Source organism: Gobius niger (assembly GCF_951799975.1).
Source record: "Gobius niger genome assembly, chromosome: 19".
Lineage (NCBI taxonomy): Eukaryota > Metazoa > Chordata > Actinopteri > Gobiiformes > Gobiidae > Gobius > Gobius niger.
Genome location: NC_136870.1, coordinates 12,278,037 through 12,299,302, shown reverse-complemented (window position 1 = coordinate 12,299,302; position 21,266 = coordinate 12,278,037). Strand labels below are relative to the sequence as shown.

At 42.1% G+C, this 21,266-nt stretch overlaps 2 protein-coding genes across 2 annotated transcripts in view; one reads left to right on the top strand and one right to left on the bottom strand.

Annotated features, from left to right (window-relative positions):
- LOC306979240 (double C2-like domain-containing protein alpha) overlaps positions 1-13,344 on the top strand; it is a 34,755-nt gene extending 21,411 nt beyond the window's left edge. The window contains exons 7-11 of the mRNA XM_079578105.1: positions 921-980; positions 4,854-5,044; positions 7,781-7,862; positions 8,091-8,187; positions 12,255-13,344. Of these exons, the coding sequence (XP_079434231.1) occupies positions 921-980; positions 4,854-5,044; positions 7,781-7,862; positions 8,091-8,187; positions 12,255-12,391 (567 nt within the window). The 3' untranslated portion in view covers positions 12,392-13,344. The remainder of the gene's footprint in view (positions 1-920; positions 981-4,853; positions 5,045-7,780; positions 7,863-8,090; positions 8,188-12,254) is intronic.
- Positions 13,345-17,054: 3,710 nt separating this feature from the next.
- On the bottom strand, positions 17,055-21,149 carry prrt2 (proline-rich transmembrane protein 2). The gene is made up of 5 exons (XM_079578124.1): positions 20,723-21,149; positions 19,846-20,106; positions 19,392-19,681; positions 19,163-19,292; positions 17,055-18,282 (listed from the first exon to the last, which is right to left on the bottom strand). The coding sequence occupies exons 2-5, from the start codon at positions 20,075-20,077 to the stop codon at positions 18,266-18,268; spliced, it is 669 nt and encodes a 222-aa protein (XP_079434250.1). The 5' UTR covers positions 20,078-20,106; positions 20,723-21,149; the 3' UTR covers positions 17,055-18,265.
- Between the last annotated feature and the right edge of the window lie 117 nt (positions 21,150-21,266).

Sequence of the window (21,266 nt, the reverse complement as noted above, 5' to 3'; positions counted from 1 at the left end):
ATAATACATTTTATTTCTTAACCCCTAAGGTCACCTTACAATTAAAAGAGGGTCAAAACAATATTATGACCCTTTTCAAATTGTCTTAGTGAGGACAAAATAGAATTTTATGAAGGTTGTATGAAAACACAAGGGTCCAATTAAAGAAAAGGTCACTTGCACATAGGTTAACATTGTTCTACCATATCACCACTTTTTACCCCTTTGAGGCAACATCTTTGCATTGTAAATGCATTAATGAGATCAACCTGTAAAATATGGGCTTCTATAGGGCCTTTGCTCAAAAGAAACAGAACTAATAGTGTGTCCACATAACAGCCTACTATAGAGTGTAGAGAGCAGTGAAGCATAAAAAAGAGGCAAACACACTACAGAAAATCACATCTCAACTGTCCAGAAATAGCTTTTTGTGCGGGCTAAATGTCAGGCGGGTCACATGTGGGAAAGGCCGCTTGGAGAGTACAAGAATGAAAGGAGGAAGCATCGATAGTGGGATCGAGAGGGACTTAGAAACAAATGGATTAAAAAATAAAAGCGATGCAGAGCAGGGGGCATGTGAGCCGATGAAAAGGGACGAAGGCGTGCTGTTCTTGTTCTTTGGAAAGGCCCGAGGGGGCTGTAGCTCCGGGATCGAACATCAACTCATGGCTGTATGAACAGGGAATGCTATTTTGTATCATAAGAAACATATTGAGATGTGAGCCACTTGGAGCCCTGTCTCAATTATGTTCTTGTATGCCCATTTCATTCAAATCATTATCACTGATGAACCATCTATTCATCACAATTCTGTGACAATTAGTGATGGCAAGAAGTAGATCATGTCTTTATATATATACTTTGTCCAGGTTTGTTCCTTGCTGCTTCCTCTAAGCCAGTATTATTATTAGTCCACTCACATATTCTTGTTGTGCTTCCAGCTGCCTTCACCAACTGCTATGAGCTCTGCGCTGCGAGGCATCTCCTGCTACTTGAGAGAGGTGACCAACTCTTTTGTCCTGTTTGTCTAACTTGTCTAACTTTTCATTCATGAGCAGTCTTTTACTGCGTAAATCTATCTCAGGGATGGCTGGGGTGACAGACCAAAGTGACACACTTGGAGCTTTTCATGTTGACAAATCACAACATAATAATCTTAATGTGTTGTGGCATAAGGGACCACAGTAAAAACCAAGATGTACCAATTTGAATGATTTACTGACTTCTGGAACAAAGGGAGTTGGCATATTCAAGTTCATGATGAGCCAAAACAAGCCCCCAGATTTCTCAATATGTGGCTCTTGACCAAAAAAGTGTGGACGCCCTCATTTCTCTCCAATAGCTTGAGACAAATTTGTTTTCCAAGGAGGTGAATGAATTATCTCATGTGAAAACAAGACGCATTATACACAAAATAGAAGTACAAGACAAAAAGACCAGTAAGCTTTGGAGTAGCCGGTTAATCTGCAGACCATTGACATTTAGCACTAATCGATGCAGATTAAAAAGCTTTAGTCTGCTGTGTGGGAGTGGTTTGACTGAATTAAAAATAACTATAGGGTTGGCCTTCACATTTCCTGAGATGACTTTGCTGCCGCTCCTCCGTCAGGCTAAAGGTCAAAGCAGGGCTCTCAGCTCCAGACTAACAGCTGTGCCTCTGTTTCCTTCTCACTTCAAGGTTGAGTTTTGATGCCTCTTTCGCTCATCGTTCTGCATCCTCTTTTGTCTTCCTCACTCTTCTCCACATCCGCCCCCAAATTCATCTTCTCTCCACCTACTTTCTATTTATTAGTCTGTGCGCGCCTGGCTTCCCATTGACGCCTGGTTGTTCCCCACCTCCGTAATGAGTCAAAGTCTATCGATCTACAAAGGCCTGAGCCGTTTTATTACCAGATACCTGCTGCAAATTATCCGCACTAATTACGAGTTCGACAGTGTCCCACTCGTCCGCGCCAGATGGTTGGGCCACTAATGACGGCTCTCGACAAATAAAACACAACAAAAAACACAACTGTCCTGGCCGGCTTCGGAGGAAGTGTGGGAAATTAGGTAAACAAAAGTGCCCATTGTGTCAGGACAATTTCAGGATTGTGGAGAAGCCCGGGCCATGTGGCATATTGATTGGGTTGGTCGGGTCCAGCGCTCGCCTGAAGATAAGGCTTAATGAGAGATCGAGAGATACAGACGACAGGACACACATGGAGCCAGGGATGAGTGATGGCACATGGAAATGACATTAGAAGGCAATAAAAACGCCATTTCGGACTAACGTGCACCTGCAGTGATGAGGAGCTGCCATAGAGGGGCCACGTGCCTCCTTCCTATAAATAACATACATGTCCGTGAGTGCTGCTGGCCCGGAGCGTGAGTCATGGTGCTACGAGAACATCGTCTTCCTCCTCCTCTTCTTCCTCTCCGCCCTTCGCTGCTTTCTTTCAACTGTCACTTCGGATCTGCCGACTTGTCATGCCTGTTGTCAAACGCTGCGCTAACAGTTTGCCGTCTGGTAAAAAAGCGTGGTCCGGGAAAGATCTTCTAGGGAGCAATTGGACAGGAAATGGATTGACCCTAAAGGAGTGTTACTTAGAAGTTGGTTGTGAATCACACGGTGGCAAAAAAAACTAAACAAAGCGCAAAGTGCATCTGGGTTTTGCTGTGCGATGGAAATCAGATTACCGCCGCCGTATAACAGCTCTCCCCTCCGGCTTGGCAATGCAATATTCAATACTGAGTCATTGTTAGGCAAAACTTTCTTTTTTTAGCGGGTAATACCAGATCATGTGACGTGCGGTATTAGAAGCTCATTGTTTCGGATTATTTACAACCAATCTGATATCTGAGCTGATATCTGAGCAAGAATATTTGCAATACTTTTCCCAGTCTTATGTGACTCACCAGAGAAGTTCATGGCAATCTGTAACATCGGCAAACAACACAGGACAAAACGCGGGATATTTCTGTGTAGACAATATTTAGCCGAAGAGTGAAAGATTGCAGATGTATCAGAGGCACTGAAGCGAAGGTGCAAGGGAGGCCGTGGGCAACTCCATCTTTCAGCGCTTTCTGCTTCAAGTGGAGTGTTCAAAGTCGCACCAAGGGAAATTCATCTGGCTGCAAGTGTTTCACAGTTTATAAAAACAGCGGCAAAGCGAGAAATAACGGAGTTACAGTACGATAGAAACCGAGTGCAAAAGAGCGATAAATGTTGTTATCTAAGAGCACTTAAACAAATGGATTTTTTTTTTTTTTTTAACAAAATAGGGCAAAGGGCAATATAATGAAATTTACAGGGAAGTGACATCACTGTTTTAATCCAGGAATGATCTGGGATTATAGCATTTAGATACAGACTCGCTCCTCACGTTTGTTAAAGGAATAGTTCACAGTTTGTCCATACAGAGATGTTCTTACCTGAGCTTAGACGAGTTGACACGTACTTTTCTGGTCTTTGTGCGTGCACGTGGAGGAGTGTGGCAGCTTCCAACTTCACCCCCGCTTGGAGCTATAGGAATACATCGTCTTTTTGCGTGACTGAAGTAAGAACATATCTCAGTATGGAAAAACGGTGAACTATTCCTTTAAGGTTAGGTTACATCACATTGTGCCTTACTCCAACTGTGCCCCTTACGACCCCTATAAAAGGTTGACGAGTATGCTTTCTGATCTGGGCAAAGTTTTATTTGCAAGGTAAGGCCAGCGCCTTAGCTTAGGTCCTCAATCTTTTACTTCTTGTTTAATTTGATATTAAAAGTGTCTTCTTTTTTAATGTAACAACCCTTCAATCACATTTTTACTTTGGATACATAGTGAGAGCTGGAGACAAAGACTGAGAAGAGAAGCAACATTGACCACAGATACTACAAGCTTCTGCGATGCTTTGTGTGCGAGTAGCTACAGCAGGACTGAATAGGGAGGACCGACACGAGGAGCCTCTTGAGAAGTGTGGTACATGTGTGAATAGCAGAAGTGGACTTTTGACATACTGTAAAAGTCTCTTCCAATGCTACAAAGAAGCGAAGACAAGCTCAAAGTGCGAGCAGATGGAGATGTAGACACGAGCCTCTGTCCAGTCTGTATCTGCACATATTCGGCACACACACGGGGCACGGATGAATCACTGTCTTTTCTAAGCAGCGCTGATGTACAAGGCCAGTGACAGACAGTAAAAATGATTTTGTCTGACATCAGTGTGCTTCCTCTGATTCATGAGGTCAAATCATATGGCTATTTGATTCTGTCAAATGTTTTGCCACAGACAGAATTGGCTAAAAATGGATGTCTAAATCTATACTATGAATCTGGAATACTGTCTGTATAGAGTAAAAATACGCTATTTTGTGTGGAACTACAGTAGAGTAACAATAATGAGAAATACAGTAGTAGAAATACAGTGTTTCCAAATATTTTATGTGAAAGGGAACTCAAGTAATTTACATCTAAAATCTCAATTGTTTTAGTATTATGAAATGTGCCCCATCTCCCAGAATACTTAGCGGTTTTGACAAAACAACCCCAAGCTCTATTCACATTTTTGAAGAGTATCTTTTGGCCTATCGATATAGTATTAATCCATTCTCTCGTACAATGTGAAGGTTATGCGTGTGATGTCAAAACATAGGAGCATTCCATCAAGGTAGAAGCAGCAATTTGAGTCTGCAATGTTATTTATCGATTTGCCACTCAATCAAATGTTGCAGCCTTATTATATCTCTTCAGTTTTAAAACAAAAGCATAGCCTCTACAGGGAAAACAAATGGCTTGGTGCATCAAACAGTGGGCATTAATACTGACTTTTTAATTAGTTACCTAAGGTCAACACCGGGCTGTGATTTAGTTATTTCTAAATGAGCTTTTAACTTTTTTTGTCTTTCCAGTGGGAGACAGAGCAGCAGCGAAGTTTAGAAGAGCGAGGACGCCTGCTCCTCTGCCTGCAGTACCTTCCCCCAGACCCAGAGGGCGACGCGAAAGGGGACAGGGCCCGCGGAGGGCTGTGTGTTGGGGTTAAACGATGTGCGCACCTTGCCGCTATGGACGTCAATGGCTTTTCTGACCCTTACGTCAAAACGTAAGTGTACACAAGGAGTGCGTAAATGGCTGCTCAATAATTTACAAAGATGGGCCAAAGACAGAAAGATTGGAAAGATTCAATCACTGTATTTACCAAGAATTAGAAGACCTTGATGATGATGAGTCCAGAAGAGTTTCTCAAAACCTAGCATGTTACCTTATAATCTGGAGTGATCTATGACACCCCTCCATCATTACTGCTGTTCAGCAAGGCACAACACTTGCACCGAATCAGAGGGAAGTATTGTGGAGGAAAAGATGTTGAAAAGATAAGATTGGGTTTTGAGAAACAGCCCAAGAACATTCACTTAGTTTCCATTTAACTCTTTTGCCAAATGTGTGGGGCCAAAAGACCTTTCTCAAAGTGAACTCAGGTGTCTAACAACGACGAGTCCATTTAGTCTGTCCTCATGCTAACCTGTTGTGGGGCTTTTTTGTGGTCTGAAAATATCTTTAATCTGGACACCGCCTCCTTTCAAGCAGCAGATAATTCCACCCCTTTACAACATGGGTCACAATAACTCTGATGGAGTGCCACTGGGCCCTTATGGCAGTCCCATTCTCAGTGCCCTGTGCTGCCCTCACCTCGTTTCCCACACTGATGGCTCTACCTGTATTTGAGCCGTAATGGCCCATCGCTCATATTGACCCCATGAATCATCGGCCTGCATGCTTGAGTGACAGAGGGCTGCAGACAGGTAACTGAGACAAATGAGGGCAGGTGTCTCACAAGCGGGGCGCATTGTGACACAGGATAGCCATTCATTATTGGCAAGGATTGTATCGATAGATGGCGATGCGCATTATGGACACACAAGGCGAGATAAGGGGCTGATTGCTATGGTTAGTGGCTGGGAGCTTCTCTGCTGCTTTATTAAGAACTGATGAAAAAGGCAACAGTGCACATGGGGTCAGTACAGGCCGTTTCTGTGGAAGGTCACCAAGGTCCAAGTGTTAAAGGATGAATCCCCAACAGAATCTGGACACATAAGGTTTTAATCCCTGATGTTTCTGCCCCTGATGCCCTCAGTGGTCAGGGGAGACTGGAGGGATGTGTGCACCCATATGAAGGACTGAGGAAATATCTTAAACTGGGTAGGAAAATGGACAGCACACTAACATCAAAACCCTATCCTCACAATGAAGCATGGTGCAGGGAGAAACATGGTGTGGGGCTGTTTTGTTGCCTCAGGGCCTGGACAAGGTGCTATCATCAATAGAAAAATTAACTCACAAGTTAATCAAGATATTTTGGAGGAAGACCTGAGACATTCACAACAGTGTGGAATAAGTAAGTGATCCCTTGTATTAAATAGCTGGCTGACCCTTCTTTTGTAGCAATAACTGCTTTTCTGCAGTTGCAGATTAGACGCTCACAACGATCAGGATAAATCTTAGACCATTCCTGCTGCAGTTCAGCGAGATTCAGGGGGTGTACTTGCTAAATCCTCCCTGTCCTGTGAATGTTGACATGTTATGGCCAACAAAAATATGATCAAATGTAATGTTTGGGTGGTAGTTTAAGCAGACACTGTTTGCTCATTCTTGTGATTTTAATAAAGATCAGACCACATTTTATGACCAATTCAGGCAGAAATGTGAAAAATTCCAAACTGTGTACTAACTTTTTCCTCCCACTGTACTGTATATGACTATCTAAAGGCAGGATTGAGGCTGTTTTGGAGACAGAGGAAAGATAAGTGATATAGCATGTAGAAGCAAGTGGAGGTTTGATATACAGGCTTTTATTTGGTCTTTGAGAAGACGGCGTATACGAGAGCTGGAGATCGAAGCTTATTTAAGTGGTGGTGAACCCTGTAAAAACATCCAAACATAGATGTCTGCTCCGCAGTACCTTCAGAGTTTGCTACACCTCACAGCTTTTATGAAAAATTCAGTCCAGATTCACTTTTGCGTCTTAAATGTTTTATCACCGCTAAGCACTTTGACTTTAGTTAAAAATGGAATCTGAGCAAGTGGTAATGCTCACATACAGGTACTTCATGAGAAATAACTACGGATGCCTTTTAGTTTCTATTGCTTGGCCCGTAAAAACATGTTAGGCCATGTGAGCAAATCCATCGACATACAATAAGCGACTGGCTATGTCACTTTTTGTTCTTACCTCTCTCTCTTAAGACTACAAAAGTTTCAGCATGACACATCAGCATTTTTTCCAACGACAGAAACTATTCTAACCCTGTCCGTACCTTCTCCACTTATCTGCAATACCGCAGCCTGTTTTCTTTTGGATGTACGTCTTTGCCCTTTGGCGCAATGTTTTTATTTTTTGACTCCCAGATGCTCAGTTGCGTTTGGAAGTGTGTGGGAACATACGATCCTCGAGCTGTGGGTGGTGGGTGGAAAGCAAATAAGTGCCCTGGTTTTATCCAGCTGGTTTTAAGACGAGCAGAATTTTACAAAAGCGATGAGGGCTTTTCAATCTCACGGATGGCGTGGGAATTACTGATAAGTTAACATGTGCATAAATAGCTTGCAAGTCCTATACCAGCGGGCATCTTGCATATGGTTGAGCAATTTAGGTTTGTGAATTATTCTTCAAAAATCAAGATAAACTTCATGCTTGTTTGCAGAGGAAAAAACTAGATATGATCTCAATAACTACATGATTTATTTTATAACTATTGAGCTTATATTTTTCCTTATACACTATATGAATGTGGGCTTTGGCCTAACAACACTAACTACTGGCAATGTGACATGCTTTGTGCAGGTATCTCAAGCCTGATGTGCACAAGAAGTCCAAGCACAAAACCGCGGTCATAAAGAAAACTCTGAACCCAGAGTTTAATGAGGTACGTAGGTGTCTGCTTGCGTGATGTGACAGTAGGGGACATACAGAGATGCCTCATTTAGGCCCTTAGAGAAAATCCCTCTATACGTCCCATGCACATTAGCGAAATATATACTGAAAACAGCCAATTAAGGCGTGCATTAAAGCGAACCCTCTCGTCATTAGCAGCACTGTAACAGGTGTCACATCTTGAACTTTGACCTCTATTCCTTCATTTGTTTTTCATCAGGAGTTCTTCTATGAAATTTCCTTCGCAGAGCTGGCCTCAAAGACACTGGAAGTCACAGTATGGGACTATGACCTTGGGAAGTCTAACGATTTCATAGGTGAGCACAACTAACTGTTGCTGAAATTCTACCTGTCTGCAGATTTGCTGATTACAGCATGTCTCAAGAAGCAGGGTTCATGTCTCAAAGTTATTTTGAGGGCGGCACTGGGACAGGGAGTTATTTGTAGCTTTATTATCTCCCCAAAGGTGTCATAGTTTGGGCTTGATGAGCTTTATGTGACAGGAGGAAGATGATGACACTTAATACCAAAACCACTTTTCATTAACAACAGTTTTTGGACAAACCGACGGGATGAAATAGGTTGCTAATTTGTTACAATGGTGCAACCCAGTTACTGCAAATAGATAAAACAACATCAGTTCTATGCCATTCCTTTGAAGGCTTTAAGCCTATTTGATGTGAGAGCAGCAGCGGTTGTAGCCGAAAGTGTGGTCTGGTCCGTGAATATTAAAAGACCGGTCCGGACCATTACGGACCATGACCTCTAGGGGCGCTGTGCACTGGTCCGAGTGGTCCCTGATGGTCCCTGAGATGGTCTCTAGGTCCCTCGAATGGTCTTTGGGCTGAATTAATGGTCCTGTGTATTATGTGTGGCAGGAGTGGAGTCCTAATAGGTCTATATCAATATTTCTCATTCATTTTGAGGAAAACCAACGATTTGTTTTGGGAAGATTTTTTATTTGAAAATCATATTCTTTTTCCGGATGGTTTTCGACATCATCTGTTTCAAACATTGCTCTATATTCATTCCAACCAACTTTGGGTGGGTGGTCGGAGGGGCAAACTGGTTGCCTTGCTTCTGTCAGTCTACCCCAGGGCAGCTGTGGCTACAATAGTAGCTTGCCACCACCGAGTATGGAGTGAACGAATAGTGCAATGTAAAGCGTCTTTGAGTGTCCAGAAAAGCGCTGTATAAAACCAATGCATTATTAATTTATTGAAATAATGTTACACTCCCCTTTTTATACACTTCCCCTTTCATCTTGCTTTACATTTCTGGAATTACATAGTGCAGATGGTCGATGGTTTGATTTCCTGTGTAGCTCTATGAATTTATTTGTTTATTGTGACAATTAATGTGATCTTTGGATGATTTTTTGCTGTTTGGTAATGAGCCTAAACTCATATAAAGTTAATACACTGAATAGTATTTGCTCCCATTTTATAAGTCCCTACTAATAGATCAGTAGTTATCATATTAAACAGGTTAATTCACTGTTCTCTTACCTCTGGACATGGGACTGGACTCTGCACTAGAGAATTACAGGAGTCACCTTTGGGGATGCTGTTCACTAGTCCACCAGTGGTTTGTAACAGACCGTGGTCCTTGAAGTGGTCCTTGGGCCCATGCAAGAATCAGGGACCACTGGTCCGAGTGGTCCAGACCAGTCAGGGACCGGTCCCTGAGATGGTCCTTGGTCTGAGTCAATGGTACCTGTTACTTATGACTGGTTTCTGCTTCATACTTATGACTGGTTTCTGCTTCATACAAGCATAAGGGACCACTGACTGGTCTCTGCTTCATACAGGCATCAGGGACCACTGGTCCGAGTGGTCCGGACCACTGGTCCGAGTGGTTCGGACCAGTCAGGGACCGGTCCCTGAGATGGTCCTTGGTCTGAGTCAATGGTACCTGTTATTTATGACTGGTTTCTGCTTCATACAAGCATAAGGGACCACTGGTCCAAGTGGTCCGGACCAGTCAGGGACCGGTCCCTGAGATGGTCCTTGGTCTGAGTCAATGGTACCTGTGGCCTGTGACTGGTCTCTGCTTCATACAGGCATCAGGGACCACTGGTCCAAGTGGTCCGGACCAGTCAGGGACCAGTCCCTGAGATGGTCCTTGGTCTGAGTCAATGGTACCTGTTACTTATGACTGGTTTCTGCTTCATACAAGCATAAGGGACCACTGGTCCGAGTGGTCCGGACCAGTCAGGGACCGGTCCCTGAGATGGTCCTTGGTCTGAATCAATGGTAGAATGGTAGCCTACATGTTACTTATGACTGGATTCTGCTTCATACAGGCATCACTGGTCCGAGTGGTCCGGACCAGTCAGGGACCGGTCCCTGACATGGTGCTGCTGATCACGTGGATCACGTGGGTGCTGCTCTGCTCAGCGAAGCTCAGGCCAATTTGCGCTAATAACATATAACAATAATAAAATGATTCAAGAACTTGTAAAGCCACCACTCCGTTCCGGTTCATAACATTAATCCATGTCTTGTCGGACTGCGGAACAATCTGAACTAGTCCTGCTTGCAGGGCTCCATAGGCAGAGCGCCGGGCTTATGCGTATAAGGTCGGTGGATCGATCCTGTCCCCACCTTTTTTTTTTTTGACTGGGAACCCACTGGGAAAAACATTAATGCTGATCCGTAAATTCAGTTTATTTGAACATTTTAAAAACTGCACAGTTATCAATGATGCTAAGAATCATTATCATTAACCGTAAAATGCTTCTGTGTTTTGAAACCAAAAATAACACTTTCAGTCATTCTCGAACCACGAACCCTTGATATCGCAGTCATACACGTAACCCGTTGGGCCACGTAATATCTACAATAATCACAGAATTTCAGTTAATTTAGTCTATAATTGTAATGAGTACAACTAAAAAAAGATCATTAATGTCGCAAATGTGCGTATTTCATTTGGTTGGAATGAATATAGAGCAATGTTTGAAACAGATGATGTCGAAAACCATCCGGAAAAAGAATATGATTTTCAAATAAAAAATCTTCCCAAAACAAATCGTTGGTTTTCCTCAAAATGAATGAGAAATATTGATATAGACCTATTAGGACTCCACTCCTGCCACACATAATACACAGGACCATTAATTCAGCCCAAAGACCATTCGAGGGACCTAGAGACCATCTCAGGGACCATCAGGGACCACTCGGACCAGTGCACAGCGCCCCAAGAGGTCATGGTCCGTAATGGTCCGGACCGGTCTTTTAATATTCACGGACCAGACCACACTTTCGGCTACAACCCCCTCTCTGTGAGAGAGTGTCAGATGAAGATGAGCTGCCCCTGTTATCCTTTTAGAAATTCCCTTTGTGCCAGTGGCAATTGTCAGAAATGGTGTAGGATGGTTTTGCGTAGTTGTGGGGGCATGTAGCTTTTTTACATATAAATGCATTACATCTACAGCATATCTCTCGCCACAGGAAAGATATACAAATCATGTTTTTTTCAATATATTACAGTATATGTACACTAGAAAACTAAATATGAACTTACTGATAATAATGTTCGGTAACGCTTTAGAATACAGCCCGCGTTCCAGGTGTAAGTACGGGGTAACAAGAAAGTAATTACACATGTAAGTAGAGGTACTCTTACATGTGTAACAAGGGAGAACAATGTGTAACAAGGCAGTACAAAGTGTAACAACGTGTAACTACGTGTCAAGGTATTCATTTTTTAATTTATTTCATTCAAAAGGAACATCATACAATCATAACAAAACCGGCAAGCCAATACAGTATGAATGAAACAGAACAATTAGTGCTGAGCTATCAGATAGTTGTGGTAAAAGGGAATGTGGTATTATGTGCATACATTTTAATGTTGCAGGACAGTATTACTGTGGTGAAAGTGAAGACATGACCCCAGGCATTTTTATTGATTGTTCTTTATATGTTGAAAGTAACTACACATGTAATGACACCCCCACACAATCCATACTTTTAGTACTACAGTCTTTCATACTAATGTTACTGAAGTGCTGCACATTCACAGTAGGAGAGATTGACAGCCTGCACTGTAGAGCAGTGGTCCTCAAACGATTCACACAGCTTTTAAAATATTTGACCTTTTAAGTACCACTGTCGATCAAACAAGTTTATCTGTAGCACTTTACAATGACACAAAGAAGACCAACAGGCTTCACAGAAGGAGAAACATAATTTGGACTAAATTATGTCTAAACTGGGTGTTAACCAATGTCTAAATTAGAAAACACCAACCTTAATGATCACAAATTAAAATAAATCATCGATCTGCAAACTGTGACATGAATAAACGTCACACTAAACCTACAAGAGAATTGAATAAAAACACAAAAAGTAATCTAACATGAATGATTTGGTTTCAGGCGGTGTGTCCTTTGGGTGCCAGTCACAGGGCGAGGCTCTGCAGCACTGGATAGACTGTCTGAAGAACAAGGGCAAGAAGATGGAGCGGTGGCACACGCTGACCAATGAGCTGCCCGGATCCACGACACAGGAATGAACTGCAGCCTTTTAGCCAACTGTCCAAGTCCTGACTGTGGGGAGGACACTGAAGACCAGAGACATTTCCATCGCATGCTATGAGGACATTGTGCATGACTTAAAGGATTTTCAGATCCTGCTTACTTTGTGTCAGACCAGAGTTCAACACGGCGTTCCAAAGGGGTCGCACTCATAAGTGTCAAATTAACCCGTCAGCATCACAGCATTTTGATAATCATATTCATAGGGGTTTCTACTGTGGGGGTCATTTAAATATTCCCTGCGCCTTTTCAAACAAGGGTGTCCTCAGTCGGCGAGAACAATTGAAAGGCCAAAACCCAACATGATTAATAATTTTTCAGTAATGACTCGCCATCAGATATGATTGTTCCTGTTTAATTTGACTATTTCATTCATTATCGCCGGCATTACAATCCAACCATCTGCCTACACAGCATACTGCGAACCTCTCCTTTTGCAATAATGTTTTGCCTAATGCTTCCGAATATTTCAAGTGGTCTTAACACTGTACTTTATGTAAAAAAAAAGAAGAAAAAAAAAGCAGATTGGATTCCCAGACAGCACAACCAGATGGCGATCGGGTCCTCAGTGTTAATGTGTTTTTGCATGTTTGTTGTTGACTGAGCGGAGTCAGGTGAGAAAATAATCTAGTTTGGGATTGTGCTTTCCTTGTTTACTTCGATTGTGCTTGTTGTTGACATTTGTAAGAAATGAAAACTTTTTATAACTGATGTCTTAATACTGAAACCGTCGTTGATCAGTCGATGTTTCTCTGTGGCTTCAAGGGGGGCTTGAATGGGGCCTGGTGTCTTTGTAGATGCTACTGCACTGCAAATGGCTGTCTCCATTTTCTGTGGTAAAGAGGCATGCTGAAAGTACCTGTAATGTGGTTTACTGTTTATAAATGTAAATATAGTATATACTGTATTTCAACTCAAGCCTGTTTTGAGTCTTTGGCAAAATAATGTGTGTGTGACGCGCACATCTCCAAATGGTTTCACAGAGAGGCTGTTGTCCTAATAAAGCGCTACTGCCATCTACAGTTCAAGATGAGAAAATATACCCAAGACGAGGACATCAAGTGGTAAATGGTCTCAACGAATTAAGGGCTTTACATGAAGGAACCACTCACCCATTCACACTCTCATTCACACACCAATGTACGCAGACACTGGAGGCAAGGCGGGTGAAGTGTCTTGCCCAAGGACACAACAACAGCGTGCACCTGGAGGAGCTGGGACTCAAACCCCCCGACCATCCGATCATGAGACGACCTGCTGGACCATTAAAAATAATATGCAAGAAATACTTCAATACAATACAATTCGCAGAGCAGCATTTTCAAAGAAAACATAAGAACACCACTGAAATTATGTTTAATCAATGTCAAGATAATATGACAGCCATTCCCAAAGATCCCACAGGCAACACTTGTATTGGGCATGCCTTGGAATTACATATAAAATAACAGATACTAACAACTTCATAACTAGCTTTAGGAGGCCCTCCTGCTGTGCCTCTGAGACTCCACTTTGGGAACCGCTGATAAAATCTGTTTGAAGTTGAACTACCTACAAAAAGACTTGAGAATAAGTCTTCTGCCAACAACAAGATTTTAATTAAGATTATTATTACATAATGTATCTTTTACTGTGATATCTTTTACTGTTCAACGAGGTCAGAAATGCAGTGATTTCATTCTGTGATATGGATATAATCTACTGTATATAAAGTGCACATTAAATTGTGACTCAGACTGTCACCCCTGTCGATTTCCTGCAACTAAGCAGATTTATAATGACGTGATGGTATATAAATGTCCAGACACGTCGCTGATATACTGTAACTTTGTGTTTTTGTAATTCTATGAGCAAAACGGCCTTTGAGAAACTAGAGTAGGCTGCTATAGAGTTTCTATTGTCTGGTAAATGACAAGAACAGCATGCTTTCTTTGTCCACCACCAGACAGTAAATTGAAAAGTGTGTGGCGTGAAGGCAATATGTGGGGGAAAAAATGACACCTATTGGAAAAAAGATAAATACGTGTTGCTTGCTCCCACTGAAAGGTTTGGGGCTGCTGGAGAGAAGCAATTTTAAACCCAGATGTGGTGGAGTGCAGGAGTCTAGAGTACACGTAATAGTCCGTTTGCAGTGCATGATGGTACAGGAGAAGAGGATGTCTTTAAGGAGCAGAGAAATAAAAAATATAGTGGAAAAAGTGGATGTCTTTGCATTTGATACAGCACTATAGACTATAGCCCAGTGTAGACTATAGCTGCTTTCATGGACCATTGGAATAATGTCTTCAGCTAATACTCTTTCTAATAAGAGGTGGGTAAACGACAAACTTTTACACTGTGACTTGTTAATTTCACCTGACCAATACTGTCCAAGGAGGGGATGGAGCCTGTGTCTGAGCAGCTGCATTAAACAGAACAGACCTAAATGATAGACTTAAAACAATATAATAGGGTAATACTGCATAAACACACTTGGTGAATATAAGCAAGACATACAAACAAAAAGTCCTTATTTCTACACCTAAAACACTGTCCCCTTCGTGTCCTGGTGCCAAAGATGATTCCTCATCTCTCCAAAGATGGATAGTTCAGTGCAGAACTATCAATGCCTCTTACTTGCATGGAATACCAGGAATTTTGCAACCCTAAAAACAATCAGAAATAATCTAGTGGTGAAGCCTTTTAATAGCATTCTACAATTTGTCTCAAGCATTTTCAATTACAGCTGTCCCTTCATCCCACTGTGGCAAATGAACCACCCTCGAAACACAGGCGCCAAACCACACATTTAAATCGCTTGTAATTTGTCTTGCATGGCCAAAACAAGAAAATATGTCTTTTTATGTGGAAAAAAAGGTTGATTTTTGTTTGTAATTGAACTTGTAGTGACAAAGCCGGTGTATGAGTGGTCAGCATTGCGCCTTTATTTTCCATCACTGTGGTCTCTACCAGGATCCATTTTTTAGTAGGTTTTCTGGTCCGTCTGCAGTGAACCTTCCAAACAACTGATCCTGGAGCATTGTCGAAACCACTGTGATGGAAAATAAAGGCGCCATGCCGCCCAGTCATCATCTTCAACATCAACTTCTTTTTCACATAAAAAGTTTCATAATGCACCTTTAATGAAGGTGACGTAACACTGAAGCAACACGTTCCAGAGTTTAAAGAAGCTGCTGGATTTTTTTTTTTTTTCAAGTATTGGAAGGAAATTGGATTTGTTCTTCTTTAGTATAGCACAGTAGTGTAAAGTCACACATTTATGGGAAGAAATAAATCAGGACACTCACCAGTTTGCGGAACCATAGGAAGCCGCACTACTGACGCCTGGTGGGGGTAAGTGGGATGACAATCTGTGCGTCTGAAAAATACACAATCACACTGAGGTTAGAGTTTACACTAAAGTAAGAAGTTGACGACTACGCACGTGAAATCCAAACTGATTGTAGACTCAGCTCAATGAACTCAACGAAACTCAGCTCAGGCCTAGCCCAAGATCTCAAACTAAAGACAAACATAAAAAAATAATAATGTGGAAAATAAGTTGTGCATACCTTTTTCCTTGGATTTGTAGAGACTTGAGGCTTAAAGAAAACGCGGTCTTTCAGGAGCAGCATCATGGCAGCAGGTCCTCCTTCAGTTTATTCACTTTTATTCACTTCATAATATTTGGTGTCTGATTTCAAAGACTCAGACTTTATTCGAGCAATATTCTTGGCCGCTTGTCACATCACATTATTGTCATATTCTTGCAGACTTGCACAAGCGGCCTGACTCTCACCCCCAATTCTGACTGCGGTAGATCATCCCTCCCTGACCCAGGAGAACAAAATCTCGCACAGTTCATCTTTGCTGATGTCTTCATCATGTTGAACAAAGGAAGTGTTTTATATTCCGTTGTAAACTTCCAACACGGACAAATATTAGGATTTTCTGCCTTTCATCAATATTATGAACAATTACATCATTAATTACATCTAATGGAATGACCTGATATTATACCTACATTTTTATTTAAATATCACGCTATACAAACTTGGCAATTGTAATTTTTCGTATGATCATCCAGGCTTTATTCATCCATGGTCTACTCTACTGAATGACAGCTTATATCCTACAACATTTCCCGGCCATCATGCCATTTGGTAAATTTAAAAACACAATCTCATCTCACCAGCTAAACTACATTTTTTACAGACTGTCCCTCAAAAAACAAAACAAAAAACAACCCACAGACCCTTTAATCTGTGGCCACTTCATAATTTGAGAGGGAAAAACACCAAACACATTACATGCATGTGTCTTTATTAAGAATGTGTGGTTACTGTTTTCCCAGTGCCAGTTTATTATTGTCATTTTGAACCGACTACCATCATAAACACATGAATAAACAACATGCCTTTAAGCACAAAGATTATAATAGCCTGGTGGCAAGACAATGATTTTCAATGCTAACAGTGTCTACTTAACTCATGTCAACTAGAATCCACAATATATAAGACTAACATCAGCTATTTTTAGTACAATTGAGTAACATACTTATACCAATGTTGGAAAAAAAAAAGCCAGTAAGACTAGCTCTTACAAAAAATCAAATGTGAAGTGCCAAATTGTGAGTTCACTGAAAATCCAGGATTGAGTTCTGCATTCGATACACCATTTTTGAATCCCAGTAGTTGCACATCACAGTGAATATTGCACCAAAAGAAAAGATCAGAGGCAGTTAAAATCATTTCAATTATAAGAAAAATACAGTCTTACCCCAAAAGTACCACTAATTAATTCTGCAGATAAGCACATGGCCAACACATTCAATTAAGTATGTCAGCTTAAATAGAAAATGAAGAGGAAATCATTATGTCTTATTAGAATTACAGAGTAAACCTTGCGATTGCGCCAAACCAAAGCTACAGCCACATACAGTATAGTCGACAGCACACAAGCTATGTCATTTGTTAACCAAATATTATGATGCCTGTATAAATACCATATCACCATCTTTTTACTGAGACACAGTGTTTCAAGAGCACTTTACAAATGACTGAAAATGTTTTGTTCCAAAATGTTTTCTTACAAATATATCAAAAGATGGGACATATTATGTTGATTCATTAGTTTTACATGAAGGTCATGTTTTGCTACAGTGGTTTACAGTTCACAGTGGTTTCAAAGAGAGGAGGAAAGCACCATATTCCACCATATTGAAATTTGATGAGTTGACAGTAAAGCGTGACAATGAATTTCTAGCTTGTGATTATTCAAAGTGACTTTCCATAATCTGCATTTAATTTCAGAGCCCGTTGCAAGTCCTTGTTAGTCCTCTATTTGATCGTCCTCTGCTGCAGTTGCTTTCTCAGAAAATGGGAGAGCAGACGTAATTCTAAAATGAAATGCTTAACAGTTTGTCTTCAAAGCAAAATAAATCCCAAAGCCGTCCCGGGTAACTGAGGGGATTTATTGGCGAGAGCTCGGGCGTCCTGGTGGTGGTGCAGTGAAGGATAGACTTGGCGGACATTTTGAGAGTGTGCATGTGGCACCAAAGCGGGAAAGCAGTCCTTCCTTCCTCACTGTTCCTTTATTCACAGTCCAGTTTGTCAAACGGCCAACATTTGACCAGATTATGGCTGGCTGCTTCCTGCACCTCAGTGCGTGAGACATACCTTCCTCACTCACAGCAGCAGTGTTTGGGCAGGTTTTAGATCCATTAGCAAAAAGGACTTGTATAGGTTACAGAAATATTAGTAAGCACTGATTAATAGGTGCACGTTTGTCACATCCAGGTAATGACTAGGCGGTAAGACGGTGGTGCAGGTGTGGACCAGGTGGTCAGATTTCTGTTTCATCAAGGATCAAACTCAGGTTTTCACATTTACTATGGAAAACAGAAAAGGAAGCACATTAGTGAAAGCTGTATCTTGTGCAACACAATATGGACATATACACTTTCACAGACCACAGAGGACTTGTATAAGCAGAAAAACAAGGACTGTTGAGTCCCAGCGCTCTTAAGCTCAAGCAATCTTCACAAATGCTCTTCAAGTTAATGAGGACATCTCCGGGCTTAATGAGCCCAACAGGCTGTGCCTATGCATTCAACATCATAATTAACTATTCTTAAAATTAAAAACAGGCTCAAATATTAAGTCTAAGTGTGGATATACATGTGAATAAATCTGGCCTAGATTTTCTCAAAATCTGACACAGTCACTGTTCTGTTAAAAAAAAAAGTCCCTTTATTTACTTGGAACATTCAGTAGAGACATTTGTCTTAGCATAACATCTTTCACACAGACATACATTACACACAATCAGATGGAACAGGAATAAGACTTAATGATTTCTACAAACCAGCATGACAGCAGACTACACAGATCCCTCCACATAAACACAGTAATGTGGCATGCACAGCTGTGGGTGCAAAGTGTCATTACACTACGGGTGAAGAGCTTCATCTGTTCTGATTCCTCTTTCCTTTAACTTCTGAGGCCAGGGGCAGCACATGAATTGGCATGTTGTTGTTTTTTGCAAACACAGACTTCTAATACTGTGTGAGATTATGCAAACAAAGCTTTTTGTCAGTTTAGAATAAAATAAATGAAAGCAGTTTTTGGGTCAAGCCTCAAAAGGATATTTGCAACCACAATTACCCGCACTAAGGCATGTTATTCAAATATTTGAGCCAAAATATAAGCACAGACATTTATCATTTGAAAAAAAGATAGAGTTTTAAAGGTCAGATTTCGGACACTCACTAGCCAAGTTGACAATGCAGGCGATGATAATGACAGTCCCTCCTACAAGAGACACCATGGCAAGCATCTTGGCCACCCTTCCCAGACGTACAGCTCCATCCAGGTTTCCTTGCTCCAGGCTGTTTTTAGACTAAAGAAGAGCAAAGCATTTGTCAGCTTTTGTCCAATACATACGGACTATATACAGTGCATGTCTAAAAATATTCCACGCTGAGCAAAATATGCTTACCATGATAGAGTAGACAAAGCCCACAATGTTAATGGGCCACACAGGGCAGAAGCAGGCCAGCACAGAGAGTAGAAGGTAGTCTTTGACTTTGGTCCGGTCCAAAGGGGGATTGGTGGCGATGCTAGAATGGCGGGACAGCGACGGCCGGGGTGAAAAAGCTGTGTAGCCAATAGAGCTTGCTCTGCTGCCCTTCCTAGTTTTGCCCTGGTGGGGGTAAGAGATGGAGTGCTGTCTCTTTGGAGGAGAGCAGATAACTGGAGAGGTGCTGTCTGAAGGGTGGATCCCGTTCCCTATAGAAAAAGGACAGAAAGGACATGCAGTTAGACACAGGACAATATATGCACACAGCATTTCCCCTTGAAGACCAACTGTCCTGGTCCCGGATCGGACTGAAACCGGTGCAACGTAACCCCGCCAGTACCCGTACCCGCCACAGTAATGAAGTCACACTCACCATTCTTCAGCTTCTCGTTGATAACAATGACGAGCTCTCCTTTGGACGTGCTGTGCGGGGGCCTTGTGTTGATCGGGCTGGAGCCATCGACAATCTGTTCACCTATAACCGGTGGGCATGGCACCGAAACGGGGGCTTGGCTCGATAGAGGCGCTGGGTCCTGGTCTAGTATGGAAGGCTGGTCCTCTCCAGGCCAATTGGCAGAGGATGGCATCATGTTCACGGACGTCATAACGAACTTCTTTGATTCCGAACTTGAGACTATAGGTACAAGAGGGGGAAATGTAAACACCTGGCAACATAGGAGCCAAGGAATTAAACATTTGGCAATACTCATAACAGTGTCTAGATCAATTAATAATGCAGAAATCGTCGTTTCTCACTTCCCAACTGTGCCCAACCTGACTCCATGTAAACAGAACACGCCTATACTGTGGGACTAAAGGACAGTCTGTATTAACCAGACGTTTCAGAGGAGAAGGTGCGTTAGTTGTAATAAGACTATAATGGACACGACAGGTGGACGTGCCCATTGTCTCCCTGCAGGTGTGTACACAGTCTACCATTTTTTCATCGTGTGTACACAGGGTTAGACGTATGGCGCGGCTGGTCGGTTGTTGCTCGCGGAACAATGTAGGGATAGTCCGTGCACAAGATCCCATAATGGATGAAAGAGAAAGAGCAGAGTAAAAGGAGGGGGGCCGGGGGTGCTGCTTGTTAATTAGCGAACCACGAAAAACGCTCTAGTAAAAAAAAAAGGTCAGTTCAACCCAATCGATTGACTGAAAATCTATGAAGGGAAAAGCGTAGGTAGGCTTTATTACAGAAAGAAAGAAAAAAGTCTAAATGCGATGGCAGTAAAGAGGAATAATATGACCTTTATATTCCTGAATCTTCAACGCCGTCGGAGCATCCTTGGCAGTCTCATGGCGCAATTCTCAGGTGAATAAATGATGGATTAAAAGGTGGTAAATCATCACTGACAGCCGCGGTGTTTTCGCAGACGCAGAGAAAATCCCGGGGACGTCCCTTTTGTTTTGAGAGATACGAGGAGGAAACGACCTACTGCTGGCGTAGAGGCTCGTTTACAGCACAGTAAATGGGACGGGAGTCTCTGGATGGCGGGCGGCGCATCCTAGAGGAGGGGGTGCGCGCGCGTAATGAAAAGTGAAATCGTACTAGACGACGGGCGGTGGGACGGGGGGAGGGAACTACTGTCCTCAAAAGCACTTACGCATCATTTCTCGTTATACCTCAAAAACTGCTGAAGGGAAAAACATCAGACTCACGCAATAATTTAAATCTGATCTTAGCCTTAACCTCTCGCTCGTGTGATGTGAAAGGGTCAGCACGATAAACCACAACACTCCACAATATGAGCACAGTCTCGTTTATTAAAACCGATACAGCGCCAACAATGG

Excerpts from the sequence above, each read along its gene's own strand:
- prrt2 (XM_079578124.1), bottom strand. The coding sequence starts at position 20,077 with ATGACGTCCGTGAACATGATGCCATCCTCTGCCAATTGGCCTGGAGAG. Across the intron at positions 19,682-19,845 it reads CAACGAGAAGCTGAAGAATG|GGAACGGGATCCACCCTTCA; the intron begins GTGAGTGTGACT and ends CTTTTTCTATAG. Across the intron at positions 19,293-19,391 it reads GCTTTGTCTACTCTATCATG|TCTAAAAACAGCCTGGAGCA; the intron begins GTAAGCATATTT and ends GCTCTTCTTTAG.